Consider the following 22,067-nt stretch of genomic DNA (forward strand, 5'->3'; position numbering starts at 1 on the left):
ATCATTACTAAACATCTCTACTTTTGATGCCATTGAGGGGACGTCACTAATGAAGATAACTGAAGATGGTTGTGCCTAGTGAGGAAATTCTGCAATGGCATTCTGACATTGACATGATTGAACTCCAACAATCACAACCATATTTGTTTCAATTGGTATGCATCCAACAAGTCAAGAGCTTCCTCCCCAGTTCCAAATGATTTCAGTTTTGCTCAGGCTCCTTGACGCCACACTTAATCAAATGCCTCAATGATTTCAAAGACTTTCATCTCATCTCTGGAGTTCAATTCTTCTATTCATGTTTGGACCAAGACTTAAGGAGGTCTGGAGACCCTTGGCAGAACTCAAGCAGGACAATGGTAAGTGAGTTATTGGTGACTAAGAGCCAATGACACCAGGCTAATTTTCCACATTGCTAACTAGGTGCCATCCAATGATGTAACTTCACTGTTACAATTTGCTGGGAGTCAGCTAGCCGACAACACATCTTCAGTGCTACTTCCTTTGTTATATCTAGGATCTTCAGCTATTTCTTGATCGCTGAAATTTGGCATCTAGGGACTTCAAGAGACCTGATGGATTAGCCACAGAATTTCTGGCTGAATATTGCTTCAATCTTGTCTTGTGCACTATTGGGCTATACTATTTGTTCTATCCTGAGTTGTTTCCATTGTTAGCATGCATTTTAGTTATAGACTCCTGGATTTCTCTGTGTGAAAAAGTTGCGTCTCAGGATCCTTTTAAATCTTTCCCCGTTCGCCTTACACCTCTGCCCTCTAGTTCTGGGCTCCCCTACCCTGGGAAAAAGATCTTGACTAGTCATCGTATCTATGCCCTTCATGATTTTATAAACCTCTATAAGGTTACTCCTCAAGCTCTTAAGCGCCAAGGAAAAAAAGTCCCAGCCAATCCAGGTTATGTAACATTCTTATAAACCTTTTTTGCATCCTTTTCAGTTTAATAATATCCTTCCTATAGCAGAGTGACCCGAATTGTATGCAGTACTTCAAATGTGGCTTTACCATTGTCTTGCACAGCCGTAACATGACATCCCAACTCCTGACCGATAAAGGCAAGTGTGCCAAATGCCTTCTTTACCACCCTGTCTGTCTGTGACACCAATTTCAAGGAGCTATGTATCTGCACCCTTAGGCCACTCTGTTCAACAATACTCCCGGGATGCTACCATTAACTGTATAAGTCCTGCCTTGTTTTGTCTTATCAAAATGAACATGATTTCAATGGAACTAATTCATATTAGGAAAGTTACTTCTGCATTAATTAAAAGTCAGTTACGGGAAACTGTAGTTTTATTGAAAACACTGGTTTTATAAAGAATTTCTAATTACATCTTTAGTGTAATATAATGTCATGAGGTGCTTCAGAGAAGCATGATAAAGCATGACACCAATTTACATAAAGAGATAAAAATGAAAGTGCTGGAGGAACTTAGCAGGTCTAGAAGAATTTGTGGACCGAGAAACAGAGTTACCATTTCATGTTCGATATGACTCTTCTTTTGAACTAAAGGTGTCAGGTCAGGTGATCCAAAAACTTGGCTGCAAGGATAGTCTGATGGAGCATTTATAATGATATATATATATATATATATATATTTATAATATGCAGATAAGATGTTGAAAGATGTTGGGAGGTAATTCCAAGCTTCAGGCCTTGGCAACTGAATGATGGAGCAATTAAAATTGAGGATCTTGAAGAGGGCTGAATTAGAATAAGGCAATAGTGTGATCAGAATTGACTTTATACTGAAACAAAAACTATCACCCAGCTCTCAAAATGATTTATTTAAGTTCTGAGAATCAAGATCAGTTCTTGGGTCATTCTAAAGCTATAGCTTCTGCCATTCCCTACAGGATCATTTTAAATTGCACATCACGCAGTTCAATTAAGTTATCAGACTGCAGCATGAAATTTGACTTTAGAGTCTTAACACGGGTAAAGAAATCAACATCTTACAAACATACAATGTTTGGGAATTTAAGTTTTACTTATTAAAATAGGAATATAATTTGGACAGAAAAGTAATGTCTCTATCCCACAACTGGACACTTTTTCAGGTTAAATAAAAGATATATGTTACTTCAGAAACATGCTTAAGCTGACGGAAACTGATATTTCAAACTTGCCAAATCTCCTAAAATGGCGATAGTTATTAATGCTAGACACAGATTTATATTTAAAGCAAGAGAAGACATTACCTACATATTTAAATGTTCATATCACTGAATATTTACTTTCTAGCATCAGCATATTTCCAAATTATTGTCATTCAATTGCAAAATTCTGCTGTAAACAGAGACAGGCTTGATAGTCGTAGTGACCTATGAATTAGAAAGGTAATATGAACATTTTTCTCAAGAATTTTTGCAACACGAATGCCTAGTTAAAGAAACACAAAATTTTTAAAAAGCCTAAGGTTGAAAAAAATGGCATTTTTAATCAGTTTTATCACCATCAGCAAATCTGACGTGATTCAAATCATAATCTATCTTTTCCAGTAGCAAGTTAAAAATCACACAACACCAGGTTATAGTCCAACAGGTTTAATTGGAAGCACTAGCTTTCGGAGCACTGCTCCTTCATCAGGTGGTTGCCATCAGGTGGTTTACAGTAGAGATAGTGATCCACCTAGTACCTGTTGAAATAAACACCTAAAAATGATGAGTCTTTAGAGCCACAAGGCAAGCTGCAATCAGGTCAAACTGTTTTTTTTCTACGGAACAGAAGGCATTCTGCATCTCTATCTGCCTCTTCAAAGGGTCTTACCTTTCAAATGCTGGCCAAGACACATCTTCACTGAGTTCTGAACCCTCACTGCTACCTGGAACAGTAAATATCAAGAACTATATCATTACAAATAGTCCTTCCAAAAATGTAAAGTCAAATTTCTTTTCTAAATTTGTATTAATCAAGTAATATTGCTTTTTTTAAAAAAAACTCTCCAGCAGGTTCATTCACCAGGCAAGTCAGAATTATACAAAGAAAGAAATTAGGACAAACTCACAATGCTATCTCTTAATTTTTAGATTGGTGGACAGGCAATGAATTTTAGTACACTGCACGTTTACCTTTGAGACCTGGGCTTCAAAACAACATAGAATTAATATTTCAACTCTCTATTAGCTGTACAGACTTAGAATCGCTACAGAGTGGAAACAGATAATTTTGGCTCACCAAGTCCACACTGACCCTTCGAACAGGAACCCACCCAGACCCATTCCCCATCCACCCATTACACTACATTTACCCCTGACTAATGAACCTAACCCACACATCCCTGAACATTATGGGTAATTTAGCATGCCAATTCACCTAACCAGCACATCTTTGGATCGTGGGAGGAAACCAGAGCACCTGGAAAAAACCCACACAGATAACTAAAACCCAAGCAAAACTAAATTAGTATTGGAGGTTTCAAACAATCTCTACTAGTTGTGAGTATATCTATTAAAAACAGTGATTGGTCTCAAGACTTCAAAGGTTCAATGCCTATTGATAGAACTGTAAATATATGATGAATTGCAATTGTATATCATCTAACTGAAGATAAACCTGTTTAAAATGATTCTATAAATACCATATTGCTTCCTTCACAAGAAAGATAGTATCTTTGTACAACAAGTATGGAAGGGAGCACATTTTTCCAGAATGAAGCAAGAGAGAGCATAAAGCTCTTATGTAGCAAGTCTGACAATATGAGTGAGGCAATAAAGTGCAAGAATAATAGTTCAACTGTAAACAGATAACTGAAGAATCTACTGATGAAACAATTTTTAAAAATACACTGAATTGATAATTTTTCTGAAAGAATCTAACCTAAACATTATCTTGTACCACAAATCAAGTTGAGAGAAACTGGAAAACTTTGATCTACTAAAAAGAATTGAACAGAAAACTTAACATGTTTCCCCACTGGCCAAAATTTAGAGCACTCACCTCATGGTACATGCCCAAGCGGAAATCATCTCTTTCCTCCATAGTCAAGAAAGTTCACAAATCCCCTCCCAAAATTAGCTGCTACACACCATGATATTTTCCCTTTGAGCAGAAGCATGCATAACAACACATCACTTCGGTCACAGCCAATCTTCGAGTGAGATGAAATCCGTGTTGCCACACAACTCACATCAGTGAAAAAAAACTAGTGTTCTAAGAATTCTAACCCAGTCCCTGTCCATGGAGCATAGTTAGCAAATCCCTCTGATCAAAAATCCAGCTCCAGATCGTTACCCCATTGTAATATAAATATACTGCACCCCCACTATTTCCCAAAGGAAACTTAGCATTTTCAAATTCCAAGTTTCTGTCATATCCTGTGCCATCTGGTCTGCATTATGCACTGAATACAAATTAAGTTTAATCTCAAGTTGGTTCTGCTATAACGTGGCACGTAACCCTGTGTTATTAAAAAAAACGTATAATAACAGCTCCGTTTAAGCTAATGGGACCGGAGCCATGGTATAACCAATATACATTCTACAAATTCATACTTTAGAGACAATGTCACCAATTCATCAATCGTGTTATAGTGAATTTACATTAACAAAACGTGCCGTATAGCAGAACGACCTGTACTTCCCTAAGAATAAACATCCTCCAGTTCTGAGAAAGTATTTAGCTCAAGTCTTCTCTGGTCTCAGTTCACTTCTCACTCAGTTATGAGCAGATTTCAGCCTTAACCAATTAGAAAAAAAAATTTATAAGATCATGAGAAGCTTACCCTTGACTCTTGAATATAATTTCTAAACTGTCATTGATCCAAAGTTTTGCACTTTACTTCTGAGTTACTTTATACAGAAATAACTGTTTTTGTTGAGAGTGTATAAAGTGAATGTGCATACTCTAAGATAACAAAACTCATGTGCAGGCTCTTTTTAAATTCTGTCAACCAATATAAATGTAATAACATTATCCTGTAATCCTCGCATTTAGGGCATCTGCTGTCTGCATCCTGATCAACTTTTCTCCCTTGTTTGATACAATACCAACCATTATTTATTGGTTTACTTTAATTAATTGTTAAACATAAAACTTTTTATTAATCATGTGTAAACATTCAACACTAATACCATGTTGATTCTAAATTTCAAAGTAGTTTACACCCCATGCGAAAGATCAGAGTTATCCACACACCTATTGATATTCCACTGGAAATGGTGGAACTTTCTGCTTGAACTCTTGAAGGGGTGTAGTTTTCCATTACACTATCATCGAGCAAGTGCCGAGGTCTTCCATTGGGAAATGTAGCACTCTTAAACTCTACCGTATTCATCTTGTGTATAAAGCTGTGAAGAAAGACATTTAATTACACCTTTCTCATTCGGGCAATGTAGTTTAAGAGCACATGCGTAATATTTTATACTGTAACCCTATTCATCAAAATTCTCTGCAAACTGTAGACAGGAGGTGATTTTTACCCATTGCAAAAAAATTCTATCAAAAGTTCTGAAAGAAACATTTATGCTTAAAAGCGGCATAGTAAACTTTTGACTTTTCTGGTTAGGATAACTTCATAATCGTGGAATTTCCTTTGTAAAGAGTTTACAGCACTTTTATGTGGCCATTTATTTCTGCTTTGACTGGAAATATATGAATTAAATTCATGGCTCTAATCCTGTGTCTTTGCAAAAACAATGAAATGCATGAGGAAGTACTGTATAGCAAAAAATATCATATTCTAGAGATAAAATTCCTTTTCTCCTGAGGGATATTTAATCTTCAAGATATTAGGAGGAAAAATCAGACCAATTTCCATGGAGTGATTAGGCAGCACTTTTGGCAGTTAGATGAATAAATCCAAAAAAAAAATCGATTGGAACAAATGATAGTGAAAAACTCATTATAATCTGAACCTGTTGAATACCAGAATAATTAGTACAAAATGAAAGTTGTTATTTTACCGAAAATAATTCTTTACATTGGAAAATCTCTCCACACAATTTATTCCTTTAAGCACAGATTTTGGAAGGGATCCTTGCAGCTGCATAAGGAGTGAGTTGGAGTTGGTGAATCATGAAATTCATGAAGTTGACCAAGGAACAATGGAGAAACTGAAACTGCAGGTGATGTGTGTGAGTGCTTCAAGGGCAGTAATGATGAGAATGAAACAGAAATAGGCAAAATATCTTTGCTTTGATAGAGAGATAGAGGAATGGATAAAGAAACTGTGGTCCACTGAGTATAGTATTAACCTGGACGAGAACTTTAAGTAGATAATGTGACAGGGCTGATTTTAATCTGTTTAGGATGCTCAGGCAAAGCTAATATAAGTTTTATTGAAAGTGAAATAAAAGTAGAAATTTCTGGAAAAACTCAGCAGGTCTGCAGTTCTGAAGAAGATTCATTGGATTTGAAAAGTTAACTCTGTTTTCTCTCCACAGATGCTGTCAGGTCTACTGAGTTTCAACAGCAATTTGCTTTTTTTGTATGGGGACTCTGTATGTGAGGAGTTGCGAATGGCATTGAACACTATTCAGTCGTCAGTGAATATCTCTATTTGTGAGCTTACAATGGAAGCAATGGCATTGATGAAATGGGCAAACATGGTAAGACTTAGGACAAGGTCCTGAAGAACTCCTGTAGTGATGTCCTGGGGTTGAGCTGATTGGCCTCCAAAATCTAGAACCATCTTCCTTTCGTGCCAAACATAACTCCAAGCGGTGGGTATATCCCAATTCCGACTGACTTTAATTTACCAAGACTCCTTGTGGCACCCTTGATCAAATGTTGCCTTGATGATTAAAGCCATGCTTATCATATCTCTGAAGTTCACCTATTTAGTTCATGTTTGGATCAAGACAGCGAGGTCAGCAGCCAAATTACCTTTGTGGAATTCAAACCTAGCTTCAAAAAGCAGAATATTAATACTGAAGTGCCTCTTGATAGCCCTTTGACAACATACTGCTGATGACTGATGAGGTGGCAACTGACCTGGTTAGATTTTTGAGCACAGGACATACCTGGGCAGTTTTCCACACAGTTGGTTCAGGTCAGTGTTGTAGCAGTACTAGAATAGCTTGGTTAAAGGGACGCATATTCTTTGGAGTTCAGGTTTTTAGGTCCTTCCACAGCAGTCAGAAATTTATCTGTACCTCTACCAATGTCATCTACAGCATCTGTTGTATCCAGTATGGTCTCCTCTACATTCAGGGAGACAGGACGCCTTCTTGCGGATTGTTTCAGAGAACATCTCTGGGACACCCGCACCCACCAACCCTTCCGCCCAGTGGCTGAACACTTCAACACCCACTCCCACTCAGTCAAGGACATGCGGTCCTGGGCCTGTTCCACTGCCACAGCATTACCGCCCGACACCTGGAGGAGGAACACCTCATATTCTGCCTTGGGAGCTTGCAACCACACGGGATAAATGTGGATTTTAACAGCTTCCTCATTTCCCCTCCTCCCACATTATCCCAGTCCCAAGCCTCCAACTCGGCACCTCGGCAACCTCCAAACCTTTCCATCACTCCCCTGACCTGTCACCTTCACCCTCAGCTTCATCCACCTATGAGCTACCTTTCCCCAAACCTCATCCCCTCCCATTTACCTCTCAGCCTTGATCAACAAGCCTCATTCCTGATGAAGGGCTTATGCCTGAAATGTTGATTCTCCTGCTCTCAAGGTGCTGCCTGACCGGCTGTGCTTTTCCAGCACCACACTCTTGACTCTGTTCTCAACCAGCTCCAAAGTTGATATATCCTTCCTGAAATATGGGGCCCAAAATTGCTCACATTGCTCTAAATATGGTCTGACCAGAGCCTTATAAAGCCTGAAAAGTACTTCCTTGCTTTTATATTCTAGCCCTCTTGAAATGAATGACAATATTGTATTTGCTTTCCTATCTATCTAACAAAGTTTCATGTTGCTGGTTCCTGATGTGCATGCTCGTAAAGCAGATTGCCACGCTAATGCAAAGTTGACTGGGTGACTGTGAGCCAGTGACACAAATTTAATATCAAAGATGCTAGGTAAACTTGATCTGACTCAGTAATCAGTCTTGCATATGTTCTCATTGGCATTCTGGAACATTCAGCAAACTAATAAAAAAAATGCTCCAGGGTATTGCCGTAAAATTATTGCATAACTTTTCTCAAGACAAGGAAGCCGAACAATCAACATCTAATTCTAAAGGACTAAATATGGTTTGATTTTGAAAACTGTGTTTTTAAAAACTGTGCCTTAAATAAAAAAGATATCTCAGATCTTGGAAAATAAAATCAGAAAGTAACAAGAAATAACCTAGACAAAGATATGTCTTTTCCCAGTAAATTAGACATAGTTACCAGAATGTTATATGTTCTGTAGAACAGATGCCATTTAACATGTGACAATGAAGTAATAACAGAGAAATAGATTACTGACTTGTATCCTAGACTGTGGGACTTCCTATGTCCATGAGACAGTAGATGCCTGGAAGAAGGTGGAGTCGGTGGTACATTTGTTAGGGCTGCCTCTGCTGCCATGTATCGTCGGCTACTCTGTGGAGATGGTGCTGCATCAGATCCTGAGGTTTTAAAAACACATACAAATCATGCAATGGCATTATGTGACCTTCATTTTTAATAATTAGAGCTGAAAACAATAACCAACAGATATTCCTCACAAAGAACATTAACAGATATAATTGTTCAAGAAGGAATTGATACCAAAAATGAAGTGATCTACAAATAATGGTGTAAATAAAACAAAGATATAATTTAACATTTTAGAACCAGGATAAACATGGCTTAGTGCAAGTTTTCACAATGGAAGCAAGAAATAATATTAAACTCGAAGGGAAGATTATGGCTTAGTGGTCATGTCATTGGATTAGTATAATAAATGGCATGCTAACGCTGTGGGGACAGGGGTTTAATTCCCACTATGGCAGCTGATGAAATTTGAATTAAATTACTAAATCTGGAATTAAAAAGAGTTAATGACTATAAAACTATTTTACAACATTGGCTGGCACACTGTACTATGTCTAATTCTGCGCACTCAATTATGGGAGGGATGTAAAGGCAATGTAAGGAGTATGAAAATGTGTTGCTGGTTAAAGCGCAGCAGGTCAGGCAGCATCCAAGGAACAGGAAATTCGACGTTTCGGGCAAAAGCCCTTCATCAGGAAGGGCTTTTGCCCGAAACGTCGAATTTCCTGTTCCTTGGATGCTGCCTGACCTGCTGCGCTTTAACCAGCAACACATTTTCAGCTCTGATCTCCAGCATCTGCAGACTTCACTTTTTACTAAATGTAAGGAGTATGGTGAAGATTCATAATAATGAAAATTTATAGGAACACATATAAGAAAAACTACTTTTTCTAAGGTTAAAGGGGGAAAACCAAGATTAAGAAAGACTCAGATGAAAAGTAGCAATTAGGAATAGATTCAGATACAGAAGAAGGAAGGGCAAACTTAAGTGCATGTAAATATCCGAGTGTTTTACCATAAGTGGCAATTAAGGCAGACACCACAAGACATTTTAAAGTGGAAGTAGAAAATAAGATATGGGAAAAGACTGAAAATAGGATTAAAACCAACCATGCTTGTTTTAGGAACTAGCACAAGCATAGTGGCCAAATGATTTTCTCCATGCTGTAATTTCTGCATTACTGAGGTACTGGTGTGGAAGAGGAAACTGTTAACTTTGTGTCAACTTTGGGTGTGTCATTCAGTGATTAAAACCACGAGATGAAAGACAAATCTGCTTTGAGAGCATTTGATATGGAAATATTATTAGTCATTTTCAGTAGTATAACAATTCAGAATGCAGAATATTAATCATATAGACAGCCATATCGATATTTTTGTTATACTGACATAATTAGCATAAAAGAAATACTGTCTTTCTCTGTTTTACTACAATGTGGCCATCATTAAAATAGGAGTCTACAGCAACAAGGAACATATTTTGGACATTCAATCATGATTTTTATTTAATTATAAGAAACAGAAATAATCCATACGATTACCTTTCAAATAGTGCTAGGGAATCCATTTACCCCTTGATGAGGACAGTGCTACATCTCTGGTATAGAAACTAGTTCCTGATGGTTCTTGATCCAATTTAATAATTTACTAAAATATTTTATGCAATTATTTGTGCCAGTTTTTTTTAATGGCTTCCCTTTTACTATGTTATTACACAACTACCAATTAACTACATTACAATCCCACTTGATTTAACCTAAGTAAAATATTTAGGTTCAATAAACATCAATTCACCAGAATCTGATACCAAAGCAAAGGGCGAGACTCATGCCATTCACATCACCACTGAAATACACTGAATGGGATGAATTACTTAATTTCCAGATCGATGTTAACTAAACTTGCCACAGGAAATAGCAGCATATAAATAGAAAAATAGCAGTTCACCAGCCAACCTTTCAAGCTCAATCTCCAGTTCTCATTGTTTTTCTTCTATCTGAACTTCACTTTCCTGCCCAATCCATATGTTGTTCTTTAATGTCAAAAAAAATCCAGCGATCACCTTAGAATTCCCACCTTCCCCACCACACAACTAGCCCTTGATAGCCCCTTGACTTTCAGTGGACAGACTTCTAGGACTGATCATGGCTCAAACCCAAGTGAATGAATAGATCCTTGTAGTCTGTGCAGCTCCCTGACTGAATTACTACAACTCTCAAATGCTTTTCAAATACAAGAAGTCAACATTATGATTCAAGAATGAAACACAACAGAAAACATATGAAGATTAGTCAGTATGAATGGCATGATCATCCTGTCATAAGTACAATCGAATGAATGACAAAACAAACAAGAAAAAAGTTAGCATCTATTGCTAAGGCAATTTAGAAATGGCTTGAAGAAATACCTACTTTAAGCAAATTACCATTATTGCAAAATTTGTTGATTCACAATATGAAAAATTCTTACCTTGGAAATCTTTTTCTTATAACTAAAGAGACATTGAAGAACTCACTCAGTGTTAGGCCTGCAAAATTTCCCTCTCAAGTATTTAAATGTAAAATACATTCTAAAATCTCTTTACTGTTATGATGCAGAAAGTGGATATTTTGTCCATTGTGCCTGCACTATGTGCCTATAACTAATGACTCAAGGGAGAAGCCAAAGTTAAAATCTGGCACCAAGAAGATTCCTGTTTCTCAGGGGCTGGTAACTTAGGTTTGCTTCTCAGGTTTAGATACTGACTCAAAATGTTGGGAATCACAAATGTTAACATTTTATGAAACTATCTTAGAAAAACTTAAGATAATTGCAAATCCAAATTGGGGCCTTATACCACTTGGGGTGTTTTCAGTAATAATTATACTGTATTTACACATTTTATAAAGCAGCAGATGACATTTGGTCTTATGCAGGTACAATGCTTTAAGCAGCTTTGAACACTGATATTAACTATCTACTCTTACAGTCCTTTTCACACTAGATACAAGTATAAGTTATTTGGTGCTCTTTTACCTGCGAGATCTTCCCTCGAGGCAGTGGACTGTGGTGTGCTGGTGCCAGGCTCAATTCTTAGTGACAGTCTGTAAGAAAAATGATGGCTAAGTTATTTGAGAAAGAAAATGGAGGCAAGGTTTCACAGGTGCAGCTTCTACCATTTACCAACTAGAATGCTGTACTCTTGGTTGCCAGTAGACAAACTCATAATTCAACAGATTTGTGGTATTTGTATTATATCTTTGCAATTACAATGAACAATAGCATAAATGTACAGATGAAAATCGATCCGAACATTTTTTTATTGTCAAGCGTGTCAAATGATTCACATTACTTAAAGACACCTATTTCTGTTACACTACAAAACTTTAGCATGCAATAAATTTAGCTTAGAGCAAAGAAAGTGATTATAACCAAGAAAGGCAAAGCGAGATTGGAACATACTACTGTAATGAACAGATTCCAACACGAGTCTTGCCAAGCCCACTTCTTTTATAGCAGAGATGAAAGGAAGATTTGCAGCTCATCGCTCTTCTGGCTTTAATCAAGTTCTCAATAGAAATACTTTTCCATTGCCAACTGGCATTTTACTTCTCATAAACTTTGGAATAGTATGCTCAGACTTGGTCAAGTCAAAAAAAAAATGCAAAGGGTCAGTCATTCAAAAAAATCTGACGATGTCAAAATTCCAAAGCATTCACCAATAAAGAATGGTTACAATGTGAGGAAGTGTCCTTGGCTTGTCATTTGAAACTTTTACAAAAATATTTTATAAATATTCTTCATCGAAAAGGGAGGATACATAAAAGTAGGAATAGGCTATTTAGCCCATTGAGACTATGGCTGATTAGCTTCCACAATACCACTTTCCTGCAATGTCTCTCAGAATCACAGACAACAAGAATTGGCTATCCTTTATCACGAATCGGATATCCTTTATCACGACACCATATTTGCATCTCATACCTTAGTACCTTTAATGTCTAGAAATCAATAATGTTTTTCAAATATATACAGTGACTTGGCCTCCACAGCCTTCTGTGGTAAAAAAATCCACAGGGTCACAGATCAGAAATTTCTCCTCATCTCAGACACAAATAGTCTAACCTGTATTGAGACTGCAACCCCTTGTTCTAGATCCCAAGACAGAGGGAACATAATCCTTCATCCAGTTTATCCAGCTTTGTCAGAGTTTTATATGTTTAAATAAAATCCCCTCTGATTCTTCTAAACATCTGTGACTACAGGCCAAATTGACTAATTTCTCCTTACATAACAAAGCTGTGATCACAAGATAAGCCTGGTGAATCTTCACTGACACTCTCTATGGCAAATTTATTAACCCTTAGGGAGAGCAGAAATATGCACAACATTCTAGGTGCAGTAAAACTAAGTCTCTATATAACTGCAGCAAGACATTTTACCCCTGTACTCAAAAACCTTTTCAATGAAGGCCAACAAACCATTCTAACATATCACTGCCTATCTAATTGCTTGCTGCAACTTCATGTGAGTCTCTATTTTTTTCCTTAATCATTTATGGGATGAGGGCATCACTGGCTAGGCTAGCATTTGTTGCCTAACCCTAATTGCCCAAAGGGCAGTTAAGAGTCAACCACATTGCTGTGGGTCTGGAGTCACACACAGGCCAGACCAGGTAAGGATGGCAGTTTCCTACCCGACAGGACATTAGTGAACTAGATGGTTTTTCCGACAATCGATAATGGATTCATGGTCAGAAGTAAGTTCTTAGTTTCAGATATGTATTGAATTCAAATTCCACAATCTTGTCATGGCGAGATTCGAACCCAGGTCTCCAGCTTAGGTCTTCACTTAGCTTGTCCAAATTCCTTTCAAGCTCCTCACAATGTATATTGCAGCCAATTTTGTGTTATTAGCAGACTTGTAAAAGTTACATTAGGTCTCCACATCGAAAAGATTTATACAGATTGCAAATAATTGTGGCTCAAGCACTAATCCTTGCAGTAACCCACTAGTCACAATCTGCCATCCTGAGAATTATCCTTTTCATCTTCTCTGTTTTCTACAATACTGAATCTATGTCAGTATTTTATCCCCAATGCCAAGCCCTATAATTAGTTTAGAACTCTCCTGTGTGGGACATTATCAAAAGCCTGTTGAAAATCCAAATGCTCAAAATTCACTTGTTCCCCTTTATAACATCCTCAAAAAAACTTAAATAGGATAGAGGAGATGAAGGCCATTTTACTGACTGAACTTTACTTACACTTATGACTGGACTTTCCCATGTCAATTTAAATAAATTCCAAAATAAGATTAGCAAACAGATCATACAATGTAAATTCTAAATTAATGCTTGTTTTGGCATTAGCTTGACATGCTTAAAACATCTGTCACTTGCCTGCCACTTCAACACACCACCTGATTCCATGGACAACATCTCTGTCTCAGGCTGCTGTAGTTCTCCAGCAAAACACAGCACAAGCTGGAAGAACAGCAGCTAATTTTCCACTTGGAAGCTCTATAGCCTTCAATATCGAGTCCAACTATTTTAGGGTGTGAGGCACCTTCTCCCATGGCCTTACCCCAAGCCCCACACTCCAGGTCTTGTAATCACATGGTCTGCCATTATACACTACCGCTGTTAACCAAAAATCATCTCCATTTTCCTAGGCTGACCGTTGTCCACTCCTTTGTCTGTGCAATTGTTCTTCTCTCTCTGAGTTCTACCTGTTTCTCCTCCTTGCACCCTCTACCTACCCTATCTTCTGCATTAAAAAACATTTTCCAAGCTACCATCAGTTCTGAAGTGTCACTGGACCCGAAACATTAACTCTGATTTTTCTCCAAGGATGCTGCCAGACCTGCTGACACTTTCCAGCAATTTTGATTTGTGTTCTTGATTTCCAGCAATTTCTGTTTGTGTTCCTGATTGCCAGCATCCACAGTTCTTTTGTTTTTTTAATTATGCATGTAAACTCAAAGCCTAAGAGTCTGAGACAACCTATTTGAGTATTCATCCCTTCGAAGCTTTCCCTGTCTGATGCAGATCACATATTTTCCAGTTGTAAGGTGTCATCCTGCCTAGCAGTTTAGAGCACCTCAATACAGATTACCGCAGCTGAATTTTCACAGATCTTCAAGTGGATGGGAGCATGGATGAAATTCAAACATTAAAATTCAAAAAGGCTCCCAGTACAAACTATGAGAAGAGTCATATTGGAGTTGAAACATGAATTGTTTCTTTTTCAATAGATGCTGTCAGACTCTAGTTTCTCTAGAACTTTATTCTCAATAAATAATTATCAGAAAAGTTGCCAGCTAGATGGTAGAGATTTATACATGTAACCTTCTGAAGAACATGAGTTCCCATTCACTTATTCATAACCCTTTAGTAACCTGTTGTTTACTAGAACACTGTTTCATTCATAAAACCATGTTTTGTAATATATTTTACTATTACAATATAGACTAAAATTAAAATATCTGTTTTGACTCTTTCACCTTAAAACCTTATCAGGCCTATTTCTACATCAAAAGCTACCTCTGAATAGGTGTCAATCTTCTTTCTGCGCTGTAACCCTATGATTTCCAGCCCCTTATTTCTCATTTACATTCTATCCCTTGCTCATCAACTGTTAATGCATGTCAGTACCTCTGCCCTCTCACCAGCCTATCCCATCACTATTAATCAAAACCCTTCAAATGCTTACCTTCAGAAAATACAGTTCTTCTTTTCAAGTTATTGGTTAACCTCATGTAGAAATGGTCCAGGATACTGTTTACCTCAAAAATTCCTCAGCTGGAGAGGACAAATTAAAGAAATGAGATTAAGTCCTCACTGCTTCCTAACCTCTCCACTCACACCTGGCAGGGGAGATAACATGATCAGTGCGATGCTGCTCCCAGGTGTGTAGTTCCAGAGGAAGAGTTTTTTTTGCTTGAGTGCTGCAGGTTTGACGCTGCGGGCATGTATTGGCGGGGGAGAAACCACAGGGATTGTGTTGCGAGTTGTCGGAGCTGCTGGAGACCATTGCTGGATCGTGATTGGACATTGGAGGATCGTTTGGTTGTGCTGACCTGCTCTTAGTGGATCTTTACGCTGGCTTCGGCCTAACGCCAATTCAGGTACCAGCCAACCCCTCAGAGCTATGGCCTCAGCAGCCGCTCACAGCCCAGGCCAAGGCATTCGCATCACAGTCAGGGTGATTTTGAAGAAGGTAGAGGAGCACACACCGGTCGATTGGACGGTGTTCGTGAAGACGATTTTGCTGGAGTGCTGCGGGTTGGAAGCAGCGGACGTGTACTGCCTGCAGGATTTCCCTGTGGCAGGCTATTTCGACGTGACCTTCAGGAGCATGAAGAATTGTGAGCAGCTCCTGAAAGTCTTCAAGGAGAAGGAAGGGGAACCTCTCTTCTCCATCTTGTCAGCGGTCCCGTTGTCTGTGCTTCCTGCGCAGAGGAGTCGGGTTGTTACAATCCGGATGTACGACCCCCACGTCCCAGCAGCAGATGTCCTGACCTTTCTGAGTAGACACGTCCAGGTCGAGGGAGAGGGTACCGATGTGGTCAACCCTTTCAGGATCTGGACCAGCAAACAACAGGTCAGGATAACCCTGAGGGTCAATGCCAGTGGGAACATCCTCCACCCACCCTCCAGCTTTGCCATCAGAGGAAGCAGAGGTTACCTGATATATGCAGGGCAACTGAAAAAGTGTGCCGAACCTGCGGGAGGTCAGGTCATATGGCGGCGGATTGTAAGGCGACTGTCTGCCGAAACTGCAAGCAGGAAGGCCACCCGACCAAGGAATGTAAGGAGGCCAAGAACTGTAATCTGTGCAGAGAGGCGGGCCACATGTACAAGGCCTGCCCAAGACGAGGGGCTGACACCTACGCACAGATGGCCGGAGGAGGCAACACGAGCCATGGACCACCTAAGACCTAAAGCTTCCACAAAACAGCAAGGGGACTGTGTCTGGAGGCACCCAGAAGGAAGGGCAGGCTGTAACGGAGCAGACTACAGACAGCGGGGAGGTGCAGCAGCCGATCCAAGCTTCTTCAAGACAGATGGAAGAAATGGAAGAGGAGGGAACAAAGGAGGCAGAGGATTGGATTACTGTCAAAAGCTGGAAGAGGAAACCTCACCAGGCCCTCAAAGCCACCCAGCAAAGGGGGAACGACACCTACACGACGAGGATACAGGCAGCTCTTCTGATGGTGAGGACGGGCGCAAGGAGGGTCATCACCAGAGGAAGAGACACAGCGCTGCGAGGAAAAAGGAGGGCAGCATGGTTCAAGCAGGAAAAGATGATCCCTCTGAGGGGATGGGCAAAGGCATTCCCCCACCTGGTGAGAACCAAGAGGTACCCACCGGCCCACAGCTCCAGGTAACTGGGAGTAGCAGTCCTGTGACAGCCCCGCTGTCAGATGGAGAACTGGACTGTGCAGACCCTGGGCCCAACCCGAAGACACCAGAGCGGGGAAACGGCCTCAGGCTGGAGCTGGACAGCTACCTCAGCCCTGGGAGGGTCCAGCAGTTTGCCATCACCACGGGGATGCACACAGCCACCCCAGAGAGGCAAGACCAGCAGCAAATGGACACTGGTAACCTCGTAAACTGTTAAAATGGGGATAAGAATTGCCAGCATCAATGTGCGTAGCATCAAATCGGCTGCGCGGTATTTCTACCATGGCCTTCCTGGCCAACATTAAAGCTGACGTCCTGTTTCTGCAGGAGTCTGGGATACCGCACCTCAGCAGCTACAGGAGATGGTCGAGTTTGTGGGCCCATGGGCCGTCAGTTTGGTCGGGGGACAATGATAGCCGCGCCTCCGGCCTGGGTATCCTGTTGCGAGGAGGCAACTTCACCATCTCCGAGGTTAAGGAGGTGGGCGAGCGCCTCCTCGTCACCGACATCATGTACAGGAATGCTCCCCTGAGACTGATTAATGTGTACGCCCCAGTGGGTAAGAGTGAACGGTTGGCCGTCATGCAGCAGCTTCCACTGTTGCTGGCTACGTCCAGGTTGGTCATTCTGGCCGGAGACTTCAACTGTATCATTGATGCAGATGGACGATCCGGCAGGGGGGGAGACAGTAAACTGGACGCCACGTCCAAAGCCCTGATGGACACGGTAAAAGATGCCAAGCTGCACGACGTCTTCAGCACCCCTGCAGATGGAGTGCAGCGTAGATACACCTGGGTCACGGGCAGACGGGTCTATCCGCTCAAGGATAGATTACCTGTTTGCGTCCCGAACACTCTCGGTCAGATCCACCGACGTCAAACCGGTGTTCTTCTCTGACCACTGCCTCCTGCTGGCCGACTGTCACCTACAGGAAGAGCATCGGGCTGATAAGGGAACGTGGAAGCTGAACGCAAAGCTGTTGACCCCGGGAAACATTGAGGAGCTCAAGAGGGATTACACAGGTTGGAGAACCGTGAAGCTCCTCTTTGAGTCCCCAGCGGACTGGTGGGAAATAGTAAAAGGGAACATCAAGAGGTTCTTCGTCCTCAAAGGTGTTCAGGAGGCGAGAGAGAGGCGGGGAAAACTGTCCCAGCTCCAGGAAAGTATGCGGAACCTGCTCCTGCTGCAGCCGATGGGGGTGGATGTCACAGAGGACCTCAAGGAGGTGAAGGGCCAGCAAGCCTCGTTCTTTGCCTCGGAGGCCTCCAAGATAATCTTCCGGTCCAGGGTCCGCTCAGTGGAGCAGGATGAGACATGCTCACTTTTCTTCTTCCAGAAGGTGCACAAAGAGAGCTCCATGCTCAACAGCCTGAAGGAAGAAGACGGCTCGATAACATCATCTCAGGCTGGCGTCATGAGGATCAGTAAATCCTTCAATGCCAGCCTGTATGATGCGAAGCCAACCGACAGTACGGTCTCTCAGTTGTTCCTATCCTCTATCACGGAGGTCTTAGATGACAGAACATGGGAGAGGCTGGACCAGCCGCTATCTCTGGACGAACTGACCAAGGCCCTCGAGTCCTTCGAAAAGAAAAAAACTCCCAGAAGCGACAGCTTACCGGTCATGCTCTATTCCTATCTGTGGGACTTGATTGGCCAGGACCTGCTGGAAGTGTATGTCAATATGCTTCAGGCAGGTACCATGACTGAATCCATGAGGAAAGGCACCATCACCCTCATCTACACGCGGAAGGGGGAAGAGGGAGGAACTCAAAAATTGGAGACCAATCTCACTGTTGAATGCGGATTACAAAATTCTGTCAAAGGTTATCGCCAACCGTGTCAGGTCTGCTCTGGGGTCGGTGATTCACCCTGACCAAACCTGTGCTGTACCGGGTAGGAAGATCACTGAGAGTCTCGGACTCCTCAGGGATACAATCGCCTACGTGCATGACAGAGGGTTAGACACGTGCCTGATCAGCCTGGACCAGGAGAAAGCCTTTAACAGGATATCATAAGGTATATGAGAGATGTTCTCTCCAAAATAAGCTTTCGGGAGGGAATCTGCAATTGGATCAGACTGCTCTACACACCAACATTGTCAGCGCAGTCTCAATCAATGGTTGGGAATCAGATAGCTTCCCAGTCAGATCTGGAGTCAGGTAGGGCTGCCCTCTCTCTCCTGCCTTGTTTGTGTGTATGCATAGAGCTATTTGCCGAGTCCATCAGGAAGGATGCAAGCCTGAGAGGGGTGACTATTCCTGGCAATGGGGGCCTGCAGGTTAAGCCCTCTCTGTACATGGATGACGTCGCCGTTTTTTTGCTCGGATCTGCTGTCCGATCGCAGACTCATGTGTATATGTGACTAGTTCAAACTGGCGTCGGGGGCCAAGGTAAACTGAGGCAAGAGCGAGGCCATGCTCTTCGGGAACTGGGCCGACCAATCCTCGATCCCCTTCACCGTCAGGACTGACCATCTGAAGGTGCTGGGTATTTGGTTCGGGGGTGGGGGGGCTGAGGTGTGCGCCAAGTCTTGGAGGGAGCGTATCAGCAACGTGAGGCAGAAACTGGGCAGATGGAAGCTACAGTCACTCTCCTTCGCGGGAAAAAAACCGGGTCATCAGGTGTGAGGCACTGTCATTGCTGTTATACGTGGCACGGGTCTAGCCTGTTCCCAGAACCTGTGCCGCTGCAGTCACCCGGACCACTTTCCAATTTATATGGAGGTCAAAGATGGACCGGGTCTGAAGGGACTCGCTGTACAAAGATCTGGGCAACGGGGGAAAAAAATACACCCAATGTCACCCTCACCCTGACGGCCACCTTTGAGCGTGGCTGCATCAAGCTGTGCATGGATCCCCGGTACGCAAACACCAAGTGTCACTACGTACTGAGGTTCTACCTGTTCCCGGTGTTGCGAAGGATGGGCCTGGCCTCGCTGCCGCGGAACGCTCCGAGTAGTTGGACCATTCCGTATCACCTGTCCTTCGTAGAGAAGTGTATGAAGAAAAACACCTTTGACCACAAGTCCATCAGGAAGTGGTCAGCATGTAGTGTCCTTGAGACCCTTCGGGAAAAGGAGAGGGCGAATCCTATGGAGCGGTTCCCTGAGCAGACTGTCAAAGCCATTTGGCAGAATGCCTCATCGCCAGAACTTTCCAACAAGCACCAAGACATGGCTTGTCTGGTGGTGAGAAGGGCTCTGCCTGTGAGATCCTTTATGCACGCCTGGACTCTCAGCCACACCGCACGCTGCCCTCGACATGGCTGTGAGGGGAAACGAGACTGTCACACACCTCCTTCTGGAATGTGCCCACGCAGAAGAAGTCTGGAGAGGAATGCAGTGGTGTTTGTCGAGGTTCGTCCTGAGCACCGCCATGACGCGGGACTCCGTGCTCTACGGCCTGTTCCCCGGGATGCACACAGAGATGAACATCAACTGTGCCTGGAGGATCATCAACTCGGTGAAGGATGCTCTCTGAGCGGTCCGAAACTTGTTGATCTTCCAGCTAAAGGAGTTGACCCCAACTGAGTGTTGCACACTGGCACATTCTAGGTCCAGGACTACGTGTTGAGGGACGCACTGAAGCTTGGGGCAGCTGCTGCCAAGGCATGGTGGGGAAAGACCACCGTGTAACATTTGCCTGCCTAAAGAAGAACAGGGGACCCATGCAGTCATTTGGGCTCTGCTGACACCTCAGCTAAAAATATAATCGTACAGATCTGTAAATAGAAATTATTACTCTGTTTCAGTATGCAAAGAAATGGAATGTTTACATATGTATGGCATGTCCAATTGTACAGATCATCAAAGTATTTTATGAATAAAGTATATTTTTGAAATTAAAAAAAGCCTCTCCACTCACAGCAGGTTATCAGACAATGAATGAACGCAGGCACAGCCACAAGTTTTGACAAATGAATAACCTGCAATCTTTCAGTGATACAAGAGAGCTGACCATTCCAGTTAGGGAATAGAAGGCTCCCACTGACTTCACAACTACATGCAATACTGCCACTACTTGGAAGTCAGTCAATCATTCCTCAGTGCTTGTCAACAGTTTACTCTTTAAAATATCATTAAGTGTGAAGCATTATAAATGTAAAATGAATGGAATTTCAACTTACTGTGGTTGTAATGCGATCATATTGCTGTATAGTGTGTATTTGGATTAGCACAATACAAAGCTATGATTAACGGAAGCCTTAATTATCATATCACTGGGACATTTCATTGCTCAGACAGAAGATGGAAATTGACGTTAGCAAGGAGAATTATGGCTGACATCAAGTATGAAATTTCGGTGCATGACTTACCATCAATATTTTCTGAAGTTCAATCTTACGGTCATTGGACCATGAAGTTTACGTTTTTAGATTTCAGTTCCCAAGAAGACTCATATCAAATTCAGAATGTTAACTTTGTTTCTCTCTCCACAGATGCTACCAGGTTTGTCCAGCATTTTCTGTTTTTCACTTGTGGGCACAGGCTTTTTTTTAACCAAGAAGCAAGGTATGCCTCTTCACTAAGCTTCCAACTAGAAGCAAGAGTAATCAAGTGTAAACTATTCTTAGAGCTAGAGGCTCAATAACTGAACACTGAGGAAAATCTAAACATTGGAATTAACAACAAAAATACATTACACAGCCTGCCCAAGCTGCTCTAGCATTCAATAAAAAATATGTTTGATCTTCTTGTGTTTTGAATTCCACATTTCTATCCTACTTCCAATAACCTTTGATTTTTTTGCCTAACTAGAATCTATCTACCTCTGCCCTACCTCCACTGTGTTGAGGCAGGAAGATCCAAAGTTTACAACTGTCAGAGAAAAACAAATTCTCATCTCTGTCCTCAAATTTTTAAACAAGTCTCCTAGCTCTGGATCTGTGCTCAAGAGAATACCCTTTCCACGCCCACGCCCACTTCAAAACTGCTGAGGATCTCATATACATAAATTAAGTTACAATTCACTCTTTTAAACTCCCTCCTCATAAGACAAAATGCTCATTCCAGGTATCAATGTAGTAAACCTCCTCTGGACTATCTCTAATGCATTTACATCCTCCCATAATAAAGGATAGTACTCTGTTTGCCCTCTGAATTAATTGCTGTGCCAGCATATTAACTTTGTGTGACTTATGCAACAGAACAACTAGATCTCTGCCCCTTGAATTCTGCAGTCATTCTCCACTTAGGTAAGTAATATGCTACTTTGGTATTTTTATGGTCAAAGTGAACAATTCAC

The 22,067-nt window shown here is 41.5% G+C and overlaps 1 protein-coding gene across 4 annotated transcripts in view; it reads right to left on the minus strand.

The window, feature by feature from the left end:
• The window catches only part of ralgps2 (Ral GEF with PH domain and SH3 binding motif 2), a 431,788-nt gene that overhangs the window by 46,615 nt on the left and 363,106 nt on the right, over positions 1-22,067 (minus strand). For all 4 annotated transcript variants that reach the window (XM_060830098.1, XM_060830096.1, XM_060830097.1 and 1 more), the window contains 4 exons: positions 11,451-11,518; positions 8,386-8,527; positions 5,155-5,306; positions 2,788-2,842 (listed from right to left, as the gene is read on the minus strand). In XM_060830098.1, coding sequence (XP_060686081.1) covers positions 2,788-2,842; positions 5,155-5,306; positions 8,386-8,527; positions 11,451-11,518 — 417 coding nt within the window. The remainder of the gene's footprint in view (positions 1-2,787; positions 2,843-5,154; positions 5,307-8,385; positions 8,528-11,450; positions 11,519-22,067) is intronic.

The sequence above is a fragment of the Hemiscyllium ocellatum genome, chromosome 9 (assembly GCF_020745735.1).
Source record: "Hemiscyllium ocellatum isolate sHemOce1 chromosome 9, sHemOce1.pat.X.cur, whole genome shotgun sequence".
Taxonomy (NCBI): domain Eukaryota; kingdom Metazoa; phylum Chordata; class Chondrichthyes; order Orectolobiformes; family Hemiscylliidae; genus Hemiscyllium; species Hemiscyllium ocellatum.